General features: G+C 37.6%; 1 protein-coding gene across 21 annotated transcripts in view; it reads left to right on the top strand.

Annotated features, from left to right (window-relative positions):
• OSBPL9 (oxysterol binding protein like 9) overlaps positions 1-19,414 on the top strand; it is a 167,864-nt gene that overhangs the window by 29,672 nt on the left and 118,778 nt on the right. For 18 of the 21 annotated variants that reach the window (XM_074006814.1, XM_074006808.1, XM_005543387.3 and 15 more), the window contains exon 2: positions 7,161-7,211. In XM_074006814.1, the coding sequence (XP_073862915.1) occupies positions 7,161-7,211 (51 nt within the window). Of the gene's footprint in view, positions 1-6,226; positions 6,445-7,160; positions 7,212-19,414 lie in introns of those variants that run through there. The other 3 variants (XM_074006824.1, XM_065522603.1, XM_074006820.1) reach the window with 1 other exon arrangement.

Raw genomic sequence — 19,414 nt, 5'->3', positions numbered from 1 at the left:
AGAAAATAAATTTCTGTTATAAATTATGCAGTCTCCGGTATTCTGTTACAGTAGCACAAGATGCACTAAGACAATCACCCTCCTTTATTTTCTTAACACTTATCACCAGCTGAAACTATCTTCTTAACTTGGTTTTCTTAGGCAAAATATCTATTCACATCCTTTGCCCATTTTTAAATTGGGTTGTCTCTTTATTGTTGAGTTGTATGAGTTCTCTATATATTCTCGATACTACACCCCTACCCAGATACATATGATTTGCAAATATTTTCCCCCATTGTTTGGTTTGTCTTTTCACTGTCTTGATAGTGTTTTTTGTTTGTTTGTTTTTTAAAGACAGGGCCTCATTCTGTTGCCCAGGCTGTGGTGCAGTGGCACGATTATAGCTCTTTATAACCTCAAACTCTTGGGCTCAGGGGATCCTCCTGCCTCAGCATGATAGTGTTCTTTGAAGTACAAATGTTTTTAATTTTCATGATGCCCAGTTTTTTAATATTTCTTCTATTGCTTGTGCTTTTGGTATCATGTAATCATTGCTGATTCCAAGGTCATGAAGATTTGTACCTACGCTTTTATCTAAGAACTTAATAGTTTTACCCTTTAAATTTAGGTGTTGGATCCATTTTGAGTTAACTTTTTTATATGGCATAAGGTAGGTATCCAGCTTCATTCTTTTACATATGGTTTAAACATCATTTGTTGGAAAGACTATTCCCTGTTGGATAGTCTTGGCACTCTTGTAAAAAAAAATCACTTGATTTTGTATGTATGGGTTTATTTCTATACTTCCAACTCTATTCCACTGATCCTATGCATATCCAAATGTCAGTACCACACTGTCTATTATTACTATGGTTTTGTATTACATTTTGGAATTGAGAAGTGTGAGTCCTCCAATTTTTTTTTTTTTTTTTTTTTTAAGATTGTTCTGGCTATTCTGGGTCCCTTGCATAACCACTGAATTTTGGCATCAGCTTATTAATTTCTACAACAGAAAAGGGCAGTTGGGATTTTGATAGGGATTATATTGAATCTGTAAATCAATTTTGGGAGTACTGCCATCTTAACAACGCTAAGTCTTTCAATCTAAGAGCATGAAGTGTCTTTCTGTTTATTTAGGTCTTCTTTAATTTCCTTGTGGTGTTTTGTAGTTTTAAGTGTACAAGTCTTATGCTTCTTTTATTAAATTTATTACTAAGTATTTTACATTTTGATGCTATTATAAGTGGAATTGTTTTCTTAGTTATAGCTCCAAATTTTTTAAATCTAAAAGTATAGAAATACAATTAATTTTTGTTATTGAATTTGTGTTTGAAACTTTGCTGAGCCCATTTATTAGCTCTAATAGTTTGTTTTTGGTGTGGATTCCTTAGGATTTTCTTTTTTGTTGTTGTTTTTTATTTTTGAGATGGAGTTTTGCTCTGTGGCCTAGGCTGGAGTGCAGTGGCGCAATCTCGGCTCACTACAACCTCCTGGGTTCAAGCGATTCTCTAGCCTCAGCCGCCCAAGTAGCTGGGACTACAGGCGCCCACCACTCCCAGCTAATTTTTGTATTTTTAGTAGACGTGGGGTTTCACCATGTTGGCCAGGCTGGTCTTGAACTCCTGACCTCAAGTGACCCACCTGCCTCAGCCTCCCAAAGTGCTAGAATTACAGGTGTGATCTACTGCGCCCAGCCCTCTAGGATTTTCTATATGTAAGGTTCTGTCTTTCTATATGTAAGGCTTTTTTATAGGTAAGGGTATGTCTTCTTCAAATAGAGATACTTTAAACTCTTCCTTTCTAATCTAGATGCCTTTATTTCTTTTTCTTGCCTGATTTCTCTGGCTAGTACCTCCAGTACAGTGTTGAGTAGGAGTGGCAAGATAAGACATTTTTGTCTTGTTCTTAGGTATAAAGCTTTTAACCCTTCATCATTACGTATGAGGTTACCTGTGGGCTTTTCATAGATGCCCCTTAGTAAGTTGAAGAAGTTCCCTTCTGTTTCTAGTTTGTTGAGTGGTTTTTTAATCATGAAGTGGTGTTAGATTTTTTTAAAAGTACCTTTTCTGTGTCTTTTGAGATGATCATGTGATTTTTGTTCTTTATTTTATTAATATGGTATATTATATTGATTGTTTCTTATACATTGACTCAACCTTGTATTCTTTGGATAAATCCCACTTGGTCATAGTATATAATCCTTTTTATATGTTACTGGATTTGGTTCGCTAGTATTTTGTTGAGAATTTTTACATCTGTATTAGAAATAGATACTGTTTTTTCCCTATGATTTTTTTTTTCTGGTTTTGATATTAGAATACTACTAGCTTTATAGAAAAAATTGGAAAGTGTTCCCTCTTCTGTATTTTGGAAGAGTTTGTGAAGGTGTGTCGTTAATTCTTTAAATATTTGATAGAACTCACTATCTGGGCCTGGACTTTTCTTTGTGAGAAGTTTTTTGATTACTAATTCAGTCTTTTTACTTATTTTATGTCTATTCAGATTTTCTGTTTTTTCTTTAGTCAGTTTTGACAGTTTATATCTTTCTTGGAATTTGTTGGTTTCATCTAATTTGTTGTTCATTGTATTTCCTTAGAGTTTTTTTGTTTTTGTAAGATTGATAATAATGTTTTTTTCTTTCATTCCTGATTTTAGTACTTTGAATCCCCTTCTTTTTCCTTGGTCAGTCTAGCTAATGATTTATCAATTTTGTTGATTTTTTAAAGAACCAACTTTTGGCCATTCACAGTGGCACGTGCCTGTAATCCCAGCACTTTGGGAGGCCGAGACAGGTGGATTGCTTGAGCTCAGGAGTAGCCCGAGAACCCCTTCGGAGTAGAACATATGAGTTCGATATTTCCACTTCATGGGGGTAATCCTGTTTTGTCATCCAGCTGAAAAGACTGTAGCATTCATTTCAGAGTGGTCCTTTTTTAAGGTACTGGGCCTTGTAGCTGGAGGCAGAGAGAGTGACAGTTACTGGGCTGTAGACCACATATCTATTTGTGCCAATTTGCTTAAAAAAGGACATTTGTTAGCAGGTTTCAGAACATTGGTAAGGTAACATTCAGTAGGAGGATTGCTGGCGTTATGTCAGCTACCTTTCTGTCATTACCAGAAGCTACTAGGATTCATCAGAAATAACCTAATATTTGGTGAATGGCATTGGCTTAGACAGATTTGCTTCAGACCAGGATGTAGCTGAAGATCGCTGGCAGCTGGGACTTTCCTCCTCATCTCTCTGCTTCTCTTGTTGTGTAGGCTTGCTTTCTTCACAGAGAAGGCACAGGACCAGTGGCTTCTGTACCTCACAGCTTCAAGAGCAGATAGGAAGGAGCTCTTCCCTTCACCCTGGTTGAAAAACTTCCTGGGAGATGACTCTGTCCTGCCCTGTGGGGTAGTGGGTCCTGTGATTGGTCAGCTTCCTTTGTCAGAAAAGGCTGTGTCTGGTGGAAGCAGTCACACCAGCTTCCCTATAGCCCCACATTAAAGCTGAGTGGGGAGAGTGAGGGAGAGGGCCCTGTGCTATTGTGAAAGAGGAGAATTTGATGCTATTAGAGCTCAGTTAAGGTCTGGGAGAATGATTTGCAGGACAGGCATTTCTAACTATGCAACTCAGCCACATTTTACGTATGTAACACTGGGTAACTTACTTGATATCCCTAGTGTCACTTTCAGTTGTAATATAGGAGTTATTCTTACCATGCAAAGGCTTGTAAGGTTTACTGTATATAAAGTGCCTGTTACATAGGGACAGCAATGAGTGAGAATCTGCTGCTTCTGTTATTGTTATTATTAATGTTGCTATTATCCCTTTCTCCAAGTCCTCATATTTAACAGTGATATTTTTCTAAAACACACCTTTAAGAATGCTATTTCCCTCTTTAGTAGCTCCCCATTAACTATTGAATAAAATTAAATTTCCTTAACTCCATGTATTTTTCAGACCCTTCAGGATCTGGTCCCCGTAATCTTCTTTTCAGCCTCATTTTTTAAAATGTTTAATTTTAACTTTTTTGAAACAGTCTCACTTTGTTGCCCAGGATGGAGTGCAGCGGCGCTATCTCGGCTCACTGCACCCTCTGCCTCCCAGGCTCAAGGGAGGGATTCTCCTACTTCAGCCTCCCAAGTAGCTGGGATTACAGGCGTGCACCACCATGCCCAGCTAATTTTTGTTTTTTTAGTAGAGATAGAGTTTCACCATGTTTGCCAGGCTAGTCTTGAACTCCTGGCCTCACTCAAGTGATCTGCCCACCTCGGCCTCCCAAAATGTTGGGATTACAGGTGTGAGCCACTGTTCCTGGCCTTCAGTCTTATCTGTAAGTTCCTCTCTGCACCCTATGCTGTTGTCTATACATCTACTCTCCCATGAATAGGAAAGTAGAGTTTTCTACATCTGTGCCTTTGCTGATGCTGTCCCCTTGTCTTGGAATGGCCTTTCCCCCCACTACCTTCCCTCTCTTTTTATCAGATTTCTTGTTTCTTTCTTTCTTTTTTTTTTTTTTTTTTTTTGAGACGGAGTCTCACGCTGTTGCCCAGGCTGGAGTGCAGTGGCGCGATCTCGGCTCACTGCAAGCTCTGCCTCCCGGGTTCCCGCCATTCTCCTGCCTCAGCCTCCTGAGTAGCTGGGACTACAGGCGCCCGCCACCGCGCCCAGCTAATTTTTTTGTATTTTTAGTAGAGACGGGGTTTCACTGTGGTCTCGATCTCCTGACCTTGTGATCCACCTGCCTCGGCCTCCCAAAGTGCTGGGATTACAGGCTTGAGCCACCGCGCCCGGCCTGTTTCTTTCTTTCTTTTTTAAAGCCCCAGGTTGAAACTTGAAACCTGATCATTTCAGTTTTGCTTCCTTCCCTCATCTTTTTCCTTGACAGGGAGGAGCCTTCTGGAGTCCACAGCACTTATTTTTGCTCTATTACAGTTGTTTACATGTTAGTCTTTTTTATGTTTTGGAAGAATCTAAGCCAATTGTTTTGTAGAATGTCACACATTCTGGATTTGTGTGATGATTTCCTAGTTGTATTTGTTTTAATTATTTTCAGTTATCTCTCTTAGTGTTTTCTTTTTTGTTGTTGAAAAAAGGGTCTTGCTTTGTTGCCCAGGTTAGAGTGCAATGGTGTGGTCATGGCTCACTGCAGCCTTGACCTCCTGGGCTCAAGCAGTCCTCCCACCTCTCAGCCTCCTGAGAGCTGGGACTATAGCTGTGTACCACCACACCTAGCTAATATTTTGTAGTTTTTGTAGAGATAGAGTTTTGTCATGTTGCCCAGGCTGATCTTGAACTCCTGGGCCCAAGCGACCCTCTTGCCTCGGACTCTGAAAGTGCTGGGTTAGGAAATTAGGAAATGATTAGGATTATAATTGGCCCTCTTAGTGTTTTTTAATTTGTAACCCTAATAGTTGTATTACCACTGGGACCTGTCTTGCCTTTTTTCTGTTTACTGTAATTTTATTTAAAAAATTGTGTTATAGTAGAAGAGGATCAAGGATGAATATATTAGTTTTACCTTTTTTGGGTTAATTTTGTATTCTAACCTCATCAGGGATTTTCAGATCTAATTATTATTTTTGTGTATTTCCTTTACACTTTTGAAGGGAAGATAAGTATAGGGTACAGTCAAAGGGCTACTAAATGCTTAAGGAATGTTTTCATCAACTGTTTTCTTTCACTAACTGTGTTATTAGTAAAGAACTCTTTTCAATTCTGCTTGGTATTGAGAAATTTTTTTCCTAAAATATGTGAGTCCTGATATTTATAGGTAGAACAAAAAGAATACTCTCTTTAGTATCTCAGTAATCACTTCTGAACATGAATTTTACAGCTCAAGACTTTGGATATAGGGCATCTATGGTTTCAAGCAGGATAATCATCTTTAAAACATAATCAAACAATATTGGCTTGTTTTGCTGCTTTCTCACACAGGTGGAGTACAGGAAAATACCAGTTGTTCAAGTATTAAGTATTTCAACTTCCATTATTTGAGGTGTTACTTTGTTGTATTGCACATGACTAATTTACTGTTAGGAATATTTACTGAATGTAAACATAGCACTTTTATATAACATAGGCTTTGCTTGGCTCAGTTTAGTAAGGGACACAGAGAGGTTAAGTTACATTTCATCAGTAAATGTTTTTTGAGCACCTGATATGTAACAGACACTGTTCTGAGGCATAAGTCAGATACAATTCCTACCCCCTAAGGAATGTGTAGTCTTGTGGGTGAAGTAAACCAGCGATTATAACACAGGGTGATGCATGCCACAACAGGGGAACACACAGAAGACTCTGGGAGTCCAGGGTGGAAATCTAAATCAGACAGAGCTAAGGTGATTGAAATGACAACGAGGCAGAGCATTTGGGTCAAGAAAATTCCAAACTGAGGGACATTGGATGAGAAGTCACAGAAGCAAAAATGTTACCCAGGGAATTGCAGAGGTAAAGCTAAAGCAATACTTCTTGAGGTATGGTCTTCTGTTTGCCTTTGTCAGAATTATCTGGGGGCAGCCGGGTGCAGTGGCTCACGCTTGTAATCCTAGCACTTTGGGAAGCCAAGGTGGGTGGATCACCTGAGGTCAGGAGTTCGAGACCAACCTGGCCAACATGGTGAAACCCTGTTGCTACTAAAAACACAAAAATTAGCTGAGCGTGGTGGCGGGCGCCTGTATTCCCAGCTACTCTGGAGACTGAGGCAGGAGAATCGCTTGAACCCAGGAGGCAGAGGTTGCAGTGAGCCAAGATTGCACCATTGCACTCCAGCCCGGGCGACAGAGTGAGACTCCATCTCAAAACAAAACAAACAAACAAAAATAATTATCTGGGAGTGATTCTTAAACCTCCAGGTGATTCTTAGCCTTCTAGGTGGTTCTCTGACTCCCTAAAGTATGAGAAACACTGGTACTTAAGGGAATGAAGAAGGAATGAAAATAATGATTTAATTTATGTTACATTAAAGGTATGTGTAAAGTTCTATGATTAGGTTAATTTATATAGACTGTATGACATTTTCATTTAAAATCTGTGTATTTTCCTGTCCATAAGTAATTTCTTTTTGGAAGGGGAGTTGGCAGAAGGGATGGGTATTACTGTAAATCTTGTCCTTTTATTCCCCAGATGATTCTAAAAACAATTTACCAGTCTGTTAATGTTTTATTCATTGACTGCTTTGTTTTTCTTTTAGTCCAAGGACAAAATGATGAGAGGCTCTCGCAGAGGATGTGTTAGACTCAGAGTAAGTATTTATTCATTTTTATGAAAATCAATTTTGACAGAAAGAAGAAAATTGTATTCTGATAGAATTATGGAAGTCTAAATTTAGTTTAGCTTCCTTATGTAATTGTAGGGGCAGGTATCTAAGTCTCAGAGAGAAAATGTAATTTCTCCAACTAACTGCTAGTCAGTATCAGAACCAGGACTAGAACTCAGTTATTTTGGCCCATGATTAAATGTTGTGTTTATGACTTAATGCATGTACTGATTTTCTTAAACCTCTGCTTTACAGACAAGAGACAAGGGCTGGAAATTAAATGAGTTATAGTGTTGGTGGTATATTAACAGTAGAAAAAATGGAAAAATCCCAACTGTTAGCTGCTGCTGCTTTGTTTTTCCTATTCCTATTTACTGTTTAATCATGGTATATATAGCAGTGCTGTCCAGTAGAAATACAATGTTAGCTGCATCTATAATTTAAAGTTTCCTAGTAAGCCACATTTCAAAAGAAAAAAGAAACAGGCAAAATTAATGTTTTGTCTAGGTCAATATATCTGAAATATTATTATTTGAACATGTAATTAATAAAAAATTATTAAGATATTTTACAATCTTTTTTTCCATACTAACTATTCAAAATCCAGTGTGTCTTTTACACAAAGGGTACATCTCAATTAGGACTAGCTGTACTTCAGAGAAGGGGATCAATAGCCACATGTGGCTAGTGGCTGCCTTATAGTGCGTACCTATAGCTTCATGCTGCTTTCAATTTCCACCATTGTTTGAATAAGTAAAGGCAAGAAAGAATGCATGGCTGGGGATACAGTTTCTAATATTCCATTGTATATGAAGAAAAGTCGCTTCTATCATAACTAGGTTTATCAGCTTCTAGGAGCCTTTTCTTCAGGACCCTGTTGACTTCTTTCTTCCATCTTTTTTTTCTGCATCCTTACTTTTGAAGATGTGAATATATTTGGTAAACATATTATTGCCATTATTAACAGTCCTTGATAGAATTGGGAAATAACGCTGAGAAAGACACCAAATTATAATAGAAAAATCCTGGCACTGAGATAGGAGTAGGTATGGGAGATTTGCAGGATGGAAGTGAGACAGGCCTGTTTCAAACAGATGGTATATATGTGATAGCACAAAGATTTTCCCTAAAATTTTCCTTTGGTTTCTCTTTTGTCTGCTTCGTGTAATTACTTTTCTAAGCACTTGCTGTTGACCTCAGTCACCAGTCAGTCTGGTATTAACTGCTCTTTTGGCTTGAGATAGGTTCAGTAGTGAGACTTTGGCAGAACTGTCTTGAGAGAGCACTGCAGTTGAATTCCATCTGGATTTAGGCCACTGTCTCATTGTTACAGTTAATCCACTGGTTTTGTCTGTCTTTTTTTGTTTTTGCTTTTAAATATAGCTTAATTAATTATTAACCCTTCTAACTACCATCTTAAGAAATAGAATTTTGCCAGCTGTACCTGAAGCCTCTCCACATGCTCAAGTTACATCCCTTATGTGTCTCCTAAAGTAATCACTTCTTGTATTTGGTTATAACTTTTTTACCCAAATGTGCATCCGTAAGTCCTATAGTTTTCTTACCTATTTATTTAACTTGATGTCTTTTGTTTACAATTTGTCTTTTGAAGAATCCGGAGCAACTGGGTGCTGTAGCTCACGCCTTTAATCCCAACACTGGGAGGCCAAGCGAGGCAGAGGATCATTTGAGCCCAGTAGTTTGAGACCAGCCTGGGAAACATAGTGAGATCCCCATCTCTACAAAAAATTAAAAAATATTATCTGGATGTGGTGACACATGCTTATAGTCCCAGCTACTTGAGAGGCTGAGGCAGGAGGAGCGCTTGAGCCCAGGAAGTCAAGGTTGTAGTGAGCCATAATTGTGCCACTGCCTTCCAGCCTGGGTGACAGAGTGAGACCCTGAGACCCTGTCTGAAAAAAAAAAAAAAAAAAAAGAAAAAAACAAAAGAATCCAGACCCTTTGACCTGTAAGAATTTTCCATAGTATAGATTTTACTGATTGCAACAGTGGTGCAGTTCGCTATATTCCTTTGTCCATTGTTTTTGCTGCAAATTGGCAGCTGAATCCAGAGACTGGATCAGACTTAGGTTTGATCCCTTTGGCAAGACTGTAGGTGGTGGTGTGTTCTTTTAGTAGGAAGAACATAATGTCTAGTTTTTGCCCTTTGTTGATATTAGCAGCTATTGACATTCAGTGCCTACACCCATTAACTCATTGAGGGTTGCAAAATGATGACAGTCTATCATTTTGTTTTAATTTTTATCAGAAATAATTTTATAAGGAGACATTTCACCTATTACTTGGTTACCCAGTGGTGCAGTTAAAATAGGCAAGATGAGTGCTTGATTATTTCCTTTTATTTACCAAATTTTAAAGGTAATGAATTGGCTTCAAAAACAACCACTTATATATATTTCCAAAAGAATTGAAGCAGGGACTGAAACGGATGCTTATATATCCATGTTCACAGAAGCATTATTTGCAATATTCACAGCAGCCAAGAGGTGGAAAGGATCCAAGTGTCCATCCACTGATGAATGGATAAAAAATGTGGTGTATAAATACAGTCTATTATTATTATTATTATTCAGTCTTATAAAGGAAGGAGATTCTGACACATGCTGCAACATAGATGAACCTTAAGGACACTAGACTAAGTGAAATAAGCCAGTTACAAAAAGACAAAAATGGTATGATTCCACTTATGTGGGACACCTAGAGTAGCCAAAATCAGAGACAGAAAGTAGAATCGTGGTTTCCAGGGTTCAGGAGTAGGGGAGATGGGGACTTAGTGTTTAATGAGTAGGGAGTTTTCAGTTTGGAAAGATGAAAAAACTCTGGAGATGGATGGTGATGATGGTGATCATCACATCATGAACAGTGTGAATGTCCTTAATGCCACTGAACTGTACACTTAAAAATGGTTAAAATAATAAATTTCATGTTAGTATGTTTTACCATACACATAAAAGCACCCATTTATTTCACAGTTTTATAGGTCAGACATCTCAGTTGGGTTTTGCGCTTAAGGTCTCATGTGACTGAAACCAAGGAGTTGGCTGGGCTGGGCCCTTATCTGGAGGCTCTGAAGAAGAGTCCTCGTCCAGGCTCATTCAGGGCATTTGCAGAATTCAATTCCTTGTGGTTGTAGAACTGAGGCCCTGTTTTTGTTGTTGGCTATCAGTTGTGTTCTGCTTTTAGCTTCTAGAAGCTACACATATTCTTGGTCACGTGGCCTAGACCCCTCCATCTTCATGTCAGTGATGTGCATTGAATCCTTCTGGTCCTCTGAATCTTTCTGACTTCCCATTCTGCTATCAGCTGCAGAAAATGCTCTGCTTTTAAAAGACCTCATGTGATAATATCAGATTAGGTCCACCAGATAATCTCCCTTTTGCCATGTAATATAACATAATTACTCCTGCGATATCATCATATTCACCGTTTTCATCCATATTCAAAGGGGAGGAGATTATACAGGGGCAAGGGTCTGTGAGAGTCTTTCTTAAAATTCTGCCTACTACACAGCATGACAGAGAAGAACCAAATATACCTCTGTTTGAATCCCATCGCTTTGTTGACTGGAAAAGGGAAGCTATCATAAGCTTCCTGAGCTTGAGTTTCCTCTTCTTTAAGGTGGAGATAATACTCTTCTTGCAGAATTTTGTGAGGATTAGGTCCTGGCACATAGATGGAACTTATTACTTAGAAGCGTGTATGTGTGTGTTTGTCCCACTGTGTGCGCACACGTGCATTTTACTAGGCTTTGTGGTATTTTCCAAAAATTAGACTGCCGAGGCTTCTTAGTCAAGAAATATCTGGAGGGTTTGTTTACAATACAGTTACCAAGTCAACCTTCTAGATAGGCTGCTTTAGTGCAGTGCTCTCGAACCTTTATTTTTAAACAGATTATCCAGGTAATTATGTTGTGTAACCAAGAGGGACCACCGGTGTAGAAACAATCAGAGAGACCTGGGGCTGAATTTTACTCAGCTCTTCCCTTACTGACTCTGACATTGGGCAAATTTCTTAACTTTTATGAGGATACCATGATATAACTGGTAGGGTTGCTGTGAGGCTTAGCAATTATGTATGTATAGGAAATGGTAACTGCTATGGATGACAACAATGATGACAATGATGATGATGAATATGGTGGTGATAGATACTGCATCTAGATTCCAAATGAGCTTAATGAGCTATCACTGACGGCACTACTGATCTTGCCTGTGCCCCTTCCATCCCATCCTATATTTGATTCACGCTATGTTTCTTCCTGTTCCCTCACTGTGCTTCTTCATTCCTTATTGCTTCTGACTTTTTTTTTTTTCATATATCATGGAAGTTCTGCACCCTCTATCTGATGAGCTCTTTGCTTAAGAGACTTTTCAAATGCTACCTCATCTGTGAAGCCTTTTTGATCCACTTACTTCTAACAGGTTTAATTCTTCCCCATCCTCTACTTTGTTTTTCCTTCTTCTCCGTCTCCTGCTTCTCCTCCCCCTCCTTGCTCTCTCCCCAACTTTTGACAGGATCTTGCTCTGTCACCCAGGCTGGAGTGCAATTATAGCTCACTACATCCCCAAATTCCTGGCCTCAAGCAATCCTCCTACCTCAACCTCCTGAGTAGCTAGAATTACGGGTGTGTACCATCACACCCGGCTAATTAAAAAAAAATTTTTTTTTTTTTAAGAGAGAAGATCTCACTGTGTTGCCTAGGCAGTCTTCCTAACTCAGTCTCCTAACTCCCGGCCTCAGGCAGTCCTCCTAACCCAGTCTCCCAAAGCATTGGAATTACAGGCACCAGCGACCATGCCCGGCCTATTTTTTTGTATTTGTAATTTAGAGCCGTGAAATTACTTGTTACATTGTATTACATGTTAATTTTTCTGTTTTCTCCACTTGGATAATAAGTTCTTATTCACTGTCACAGTTGCCTGGCACATAATAAATACTCAAAAATGCTTATTGTTAATTTTGTGTATTTATAAAAATAATCAGTAAGTGTTGGGAAATTTGCCTTTACTATGGTTTGCATACAAAAGAACTGTGGGAGTTACTTAAACATAATATGAGCCAGTGGTATGATATATTTTCTAAAAAAACAAAGCAAAACACCCGTGTGAATATAGGGTACATAAAAGGAGAATGGAGAAAGGAACCATAGAGGAAACCCAGATCAGGTGCTGTGCTAGATAATTTTCATACACATTCCCATCATAACCCTGGTAGGTAAATGCTCATATTTCATTTTACAGATAATGAGACTGAGACTCAAACTACTCTTAGTAACTTATCAAGGTCACATAGAAATGGTGAATCTGAGATTGGACTTGGGTCTTATTTCAAAGCCCTGTTCAATTCTTAATGTTACTAGGCTCCCATTCCTCTGGACTAGAAGAGTGAATTCAGATACCGTAAGTTATTGTAAGGCAGTGTAAAACCAGTGGAGGAAAGCAGAAAAGTGAAAAACTTTCTTTGTGTTGGTTACGAAGTGTGTGCCACTAGATGGTGCCCTTTCCTTGATGAAGAAGTAAAATGTTGATTGGGTCCTGTGGTCTGATTCCTTCCCATACTAGTCAAAAAGAAAACATTGGCATTTTCAGATAATATCTGGAAAATGGAGACATGACAACATTTGAGGCAGTGTGGCCCGGGCTTGGTGGCTCATGCCTGTAATCCAGCACTTTGGGAGGGTGAGGCAGGAGGATCACTTGAGTTCAGCAGTTTGAGACCAGCCTGGGCAACAATGAGACCTCTTCTCTACAAAAAAAAATGAACAAAATCAGCTGGGTGTGGTGGCTTACACCTCTAGTCCCAGCTACTTGGGAGGCTGAGGTGGGAGGATCACTTGAGTGCAGAAGGTCAAGGCTGCAGTGAGCTGAGATCATACTGCTGCGCTCCAGCCTAGGTAACAAGAGGAAGACCCTGTCTCAAAGAAAAAAAAAAAAAAGTAGGATGTAGTGGCAAAAACAAATACAGGGCATGTATATAATGAAATTCAGATTTAGATTCTGCCATATTCTGGCATTGTGATTTGAGGCAACTTTTCAACTCTGAGCCCTATTTTCCATATCTGTGGGCTAGGCATCATGCCATTTACTCATAGTATTGTGAGTACCAAATTTAGTTAGTAAAATTTGAAAAGTACTCAAACACAGTGTTTGGAGCTTAATAGGATCTAAATGAATGGTAGGTTTTTTTTGTAATTCGTAATTTCTGTTAATACAGATGAATCCCAGATGCTGAAGAATTCTAAAGGGCCTTAGGAATCACCAAAGAAAAATGAATTATATTAAACAAGGTTTTAATGGTAAATGTGTTATACATCTTTGAAAACTATTAATCCACATATGATTTAGAGTAACCCTCTTTTACTCCATCCAGTGAAACTGAGTATTCCATTTACCTGTTGTACTGGGTATCAGAATTGAATGTGATTTCCTGAGGGATGCATTATCTATTCTCTTTTCTTTTAGTCTCTCATGAGAGAGGTCAGTGGTGCACCATGACAGAATATTAATATTTACAGTAATGACTTCTGTTAGTGCCCTATTTCATTGATACCATGACTTTTTTTTTTTTTTCCACAATTCTATAAGGTGTTAGTTTTAGGTTACTGTATAACCTTAAGAATGTCTTCCTTTTTCCCTTGGATCTGTATCCTGTAAGAACTTTTATCAATTGTCTTGTCATTTCACTGTGAAAAGTCACTCTATTCATTCTGGCTTTTCTTGTCAATTCAGTAGCCTTTTTGTAAGCTCTTTCCCTTCTCTATGAATTTAATATTGAAAATATCCTCCCTTGGGCAAGATGTAAACATCTATTTAACCTCTGTGATTGGTACGTAGATGTCATTAGTGCTATATTTTATGAATGTTTATACTATTTCATAATTACAAATTAAAAATTAAATGAAAGAGAAAGTGATGCGAGAATATATTCCAGGCAAGTGCTAACCATAAGAAAGCTGGGAAACAGAATTAATGTCAGACATAGAATACTAAGAAAATAAATTAAATTATTATGGAAAAAGAGAATACCAAAGACACGGTATCACATAGATAACATTCTTTGACAACAATGGAATAAATTAGAAATTCTAAAGGGTCCTTGACGAAACAGTAGCCACCCACCTCAGACATATACTTCTGAATGATTCATTGGTGAAAGTAGAAATCATAATAGAAATCGTGAAATATCTAAATCTGAACAATAATGAGAAAACCACATGTTAAAACTGCATCTATGGAAGTCTATGATTTATAATCTTAAATGAATATATTACAAGACAGATTGAGAATTAATGATCTAAGCATTACATTTTTAAAATTAGGAAAAGAAAAGTAATAGCAGAGGAAATAGAAAGAAGAAAATAACAAAAAGAATACACTAATGAAATGGGAAATAAACAGTAGAGAGCATAAACAAACTGAACTGTGATTCTGTGAGAACAGTAATAAAATAAACCCCCGTTAGATTGGGAGGAAAAAAACAAAGGCACAAATAATATTAAGAATGGAAAAAGATAAGTACATAATAGTAGAGATGAAAAATTGGCAGGAAGCTGCTACAAATATATGTTGCCAATAAATTTGAAAGCTTACATGAAAAATGGATAATTTCTCAAAAAAGTATACATCAACAAAATTAGACTATCAAAGAACTTGACAAGGTGATTCTAAAAGTCATTTAAAATTTGGGAAAGTGGAGAGATATTTTTAAAGAATAAGGTGTTGGTGGACTTGCCGCTCCAGATATTAAGGTTTTTAAATGAAACTATGGTAATTAAAATGGTATGGTGGTGTTATAAGAGAAAGAAATAGATTAGTGGAATGGAAGAGAAAGCTGAAAAACAGAACCATTTGGATTTGGGCCTTGGAATAAGCTGGAAATTTGGTATATGATAGAGCATTACAAATCAGACATTATCACTTTGTAAATGAAGCTGGATCAATTGGGTGTCCATATGAAAAAAAGAATATTACTCTTTACCCAATGTGATACACAAAAACAAATTTCAGATGTATAAGAGGTATAAAATGAAATTTTAAACTTAGAAAAAAAGCATAGGTGATATCTTTATGATGTCGAGATAGAGCAGAAAGCATAAACCACAATGGCAAATATTTGTGGATTTGACAACATTCAAAATTTAAAACCTTTGAACAAAAAAAGATACCACAGTAAAAGGGAAAAGACAACTCATGGACAGAAGAGAAAATACTTACATCAATTGGCAAAGGATTAATATTCCGTGTATATATAAATAACTCCTGCATATTAATAAAGAAGACAAAAAAATCCCCCCAAATGCATACAAATTGGTAAAAAAGACAAAAGAATACTCAAAATGTAGACAAGTTACATACTTTCAATTCATGTAAGGGGGAACAAGAAGGTAAAATGTTGAATGCAAAAGCAAAGCAAATTGTTTACCAATCTGTTACTGGCATCTAGGACAGTGCCTAAAAATTCAATAAATACTCGTTGAATCAATGAATGAATGATGCTAAAGTAGGTCCTCCATGCAGCGTCTTCTTTAGTGAGCAGGTTGAACCTCAAGCCATTCTGCTCCCTGCTATATTATTGATTCTCTCACTCCTCTCTAGACCATATGTTCCTCCAGGGCATAGACATGTTTTGTATCCCCTGGCTGTTACTGTTCTTGGTCCAGAATAGGTATTTAGTAAGTTTGTTGAAGTAATTAGTGAATATTGTTTACTGTCACCATGTCCTGTTAAGAACAGGCTTTAAATCAGGGTTTGCAAGACCTAGAATTCTTCTCCATTTTAGTTGTTGGACCTTTGGCAAACTTAAAAAAATTTTTTTTTAAACTTGAGTCCCAGTTTCTTAATCTCTAAAAAAGAGTAATGATCTGTTCTGCCTAAATCTCAGGGACCATATTTAATTGCACCATGTGAATGTAAGTAGACTTCCAGTGTCATTTAAGCAGTGATGAAAAGTATGTGGTTGTGGAGTTATAATGGGAGTAGCTATGCTGTGTATTCTTAGCACTGTCTACATTCCTTTTAGGAGCCTGTGAGCAATCTGTGTCCCAGAGGAGTCATCATTCTTTTTAATTATTTTTGGAACCAATTCACTAGCCTACTTTTCTCTTCTTTTTGCAAAGGGAGATTGGCCCCAAAATAGCCAGAATTCTGTTTCTTTCTTTTTTTTCCCTCTCAAGCCATGAGAGCAAAACTATCTTTCTGTCTTTGGCATCAGAATGATGATTCATGTCTGAAGTATGTCTGTGTGTATAGAAAAAAAAAAGGAAAAGAGGGAAAGTCAGCATATTCATCCAGTAGGACAAGATTGTGTAGCTCTAGTTTCTGTTTGGTGCCTTGATAGTGTGACCCTGGAGCAACAGGCACTTTGTTGACCTCAAGTACTGATAGAACTTTAAGAAGTTGACCATCTGAAACCTTCAGAAAAAAATCATGAGAGGTCACTGAAAGATATATATGTTTATTATGTTGGCATAATGGGAGTCATAAAAGTGGAGTTGAAAGAAAAACATTGGTATTTTTGTGGGTTAGTATAACAAATAACTTTTCTTAACAACAGAACACCATTTCATATATATATTATCAAAGGAATTTTTGCTCTACCAGATATAAACAAAAAAGTACTCTAGACCCAGATAAAGGGAGAGGAAGGATGTCTCAGGCAGAGGGAACATGTGCAAAAAATGGTGGTAGGAGAGAACTTGGGGCAATTGGTAAACCTTAAGCTATTTAAGTGTAGAATAGAGAGGTAGGCATGGAGCAAATCACTAAGGGCCTTGTAGGCTAGGCTGTGGCGGAAAGTGACCACATCCCTTAAGCCAGAAGTGCTTGAGAATGAAAGGGGGATCTATTCATTACTGAGTCAGGGCAACAGGAATAATCCAGGATTGTTCCAGGCAAACCAGGTCGTATGGTCACCTTGTGTGAAGGTCATCTTGATGTGTAACGTATCCTTCAAGGAATAGAAGATTAAAATAAATTATAAACTAAGGATTGGACAGCTGAATAATCTTGACTAAAAGGGAATGAGAGAGGCTAGCCAATTGCTAGATGAAGACATGGAATTGAAAAGGGCTGCTGCTAAAGAGTGTAAAGACTTGAGTCTTGAGTATGTGTAAATGCAGTTGGGAAAAAGAGAGAAAGAGAGAGAGAGAGAGACCGAGAAGAGAAATAGAGACCAGGAAGAGAGAGACAGAAATTGAAAATTGGCAGGGATATGGGGCATGAGTGTGGAAGGACTGGGTTTTAGATAGAAGAATGGATGCCTTTTTCATTATGATAAGTGGAAAGGAAGCATGCTGGGTTTAGATGCAAGTGAGTCTTCAGGTGGGAGGGCATAGCAGGAAGGTTTAGAATTTTTACCCAATGACTGCTTTTGTTGTTGGGAGTCCTAGCCAATGAATAAAGCAATAAAAGACATATAAGGTATAAGGCTTGGAGTAGAAGTAATAAGACTGTTATTCACAGCAACTCAATTGAGCATATGGAAAATCCAAAAGAATCTATGGATATAGCTATTATAATTGAGAATTGAATCTAGCAAGATAACCGGATACAAAGTTATTATATAAAAATCAATGATATTTCTGTATACTGACAACTAGCAATGAGAACATGAATTTTTTGAAATGGAGAACATTTATAATAGCATCAAAAGGCATCAAATTTTTAGGAATAAATATTAACAAAAGATGAGTGAGACCTCTACTCAGGAAATGATAAACATTATTGAAATTAAAAAATGCCTAAATAAATGGCAGTCTATTTATTTAGACTGGCAAATCCCAGTTTATTTCCAGTCATTTGAGTCATTATGCTGGCAAGTGTTTGTGTGTGTGTGTGTGTGTGTGTGTATGTGTAATGTGTGTAGCTGACTAAAAATTTATAAAGAGCCAAGAATATCCATTCCTGATTCCTGCCTTCTCAGCCAGCATACAGAACCCAGTAGAAATGGTGATTTGCTTTCATCTGCCCCTTTGGGGATGGCTAGCTATGACTGTGTTGATGATGTTTATTTATTTAAAAAAATTTTTTTAAATTGGAGGATTTACTCTACCTGATATCCAAATGTAAAGCCTTCCGGAAGATAATGTAGGAGAATATTTTCATAGCCTTGGGACTGGGAAAGACTTCTTAAAGGAGATGTAGAAAGCAGAACTATAAAATGGAAAGTCAATACATTGTACTACTTTAAAGTTAAGAATTCTTCATCAAAAGATATCATTATGTGAGTGCAAAAGCAGGCAACAGAGTAGAAGTAGATACTTGCTTAATTTATAACCATTGAAGGGCTCATACCCATGATATAGAAAGAACTACAAGTAATGAGAAAAAGATAGTCCAGTCTTGTCAATGGAGAAGAAACAAACTATTTCACAAAAGAGGATATTCAAATGGTCAGAAACCATGAAAAGATACTTAACCTTGTCAGTTACTAGGGAAGTGGAAATTAAAACCAGTACGAAATGTCACTGCTTACTTGCCGAGAATACGTAAGGTAAAAAAGTGTTAGTGAAGTTAGTGGAACAGTTGAAACTGTCGTATACCGCTGATGGGAGTATAGTTGACACAATCACTTTTGAGGACCGTTTGATAGTATCTCTAAAACTGATATATGCATATCCTGTGACCAAGGAAATTTACTCTCCTAGATCTGTATTTAATATAAATATATGTATAACAACAGATTTGAATAAGAATATTCATAGGAGCTTTATTCTAATAATGTAAAACTGAAAAGAACATAAAAGTCCATCCACAATGGAATTGATCATTGTGGATCTATAAGAGGAATGATATATATAGCAATAAAAATGAACAAACTACTGTTTCATACAACAGTATGGATGAATCTTACAAACATGGTGCATGAAAGAAGCCAGACACAAAGAAAAATAAGTGGTATGAGTCCATTTGTATAAAATTCAAAGACAGGGCCAGGCATGATGACTCACACCTGTAATCTCAGCACTTTGAGAGGCTAGATCACTGGAGGCCAGGAGTTTGAGACCAGCTTGGTCAACATGGTGAATGCTGTCTCTACTAAAAATACAAAAATTAGCTGGGTGTGTGGTGGTGCATGCCTGTAATCCCAGTTACTCGGGAAGCTGAGGCACAAATATCACTTGAGCCTGGAAGGCGGAGGTTGCAGTGAGCTGAGATCACGCCACTGCA

This window comes from Macaca fascicularis, chromosome 1 (assembly GCF_037993035.2).
Source record: "Macaca fascicularis isolate 582-1 chromosome 1, T2T-MFA8v1.1".
NCBI lineage: Eukaryota > Metazoa > Chordata > Mammalia > Primates > Cercopithecidae > Macaca > Macaca fascicularis.
The sequence above is the reverse complement of the archived record's forward strand: the minus strand, read 5'-3'. Positions and strand labels throughout refer to the sequence as shown.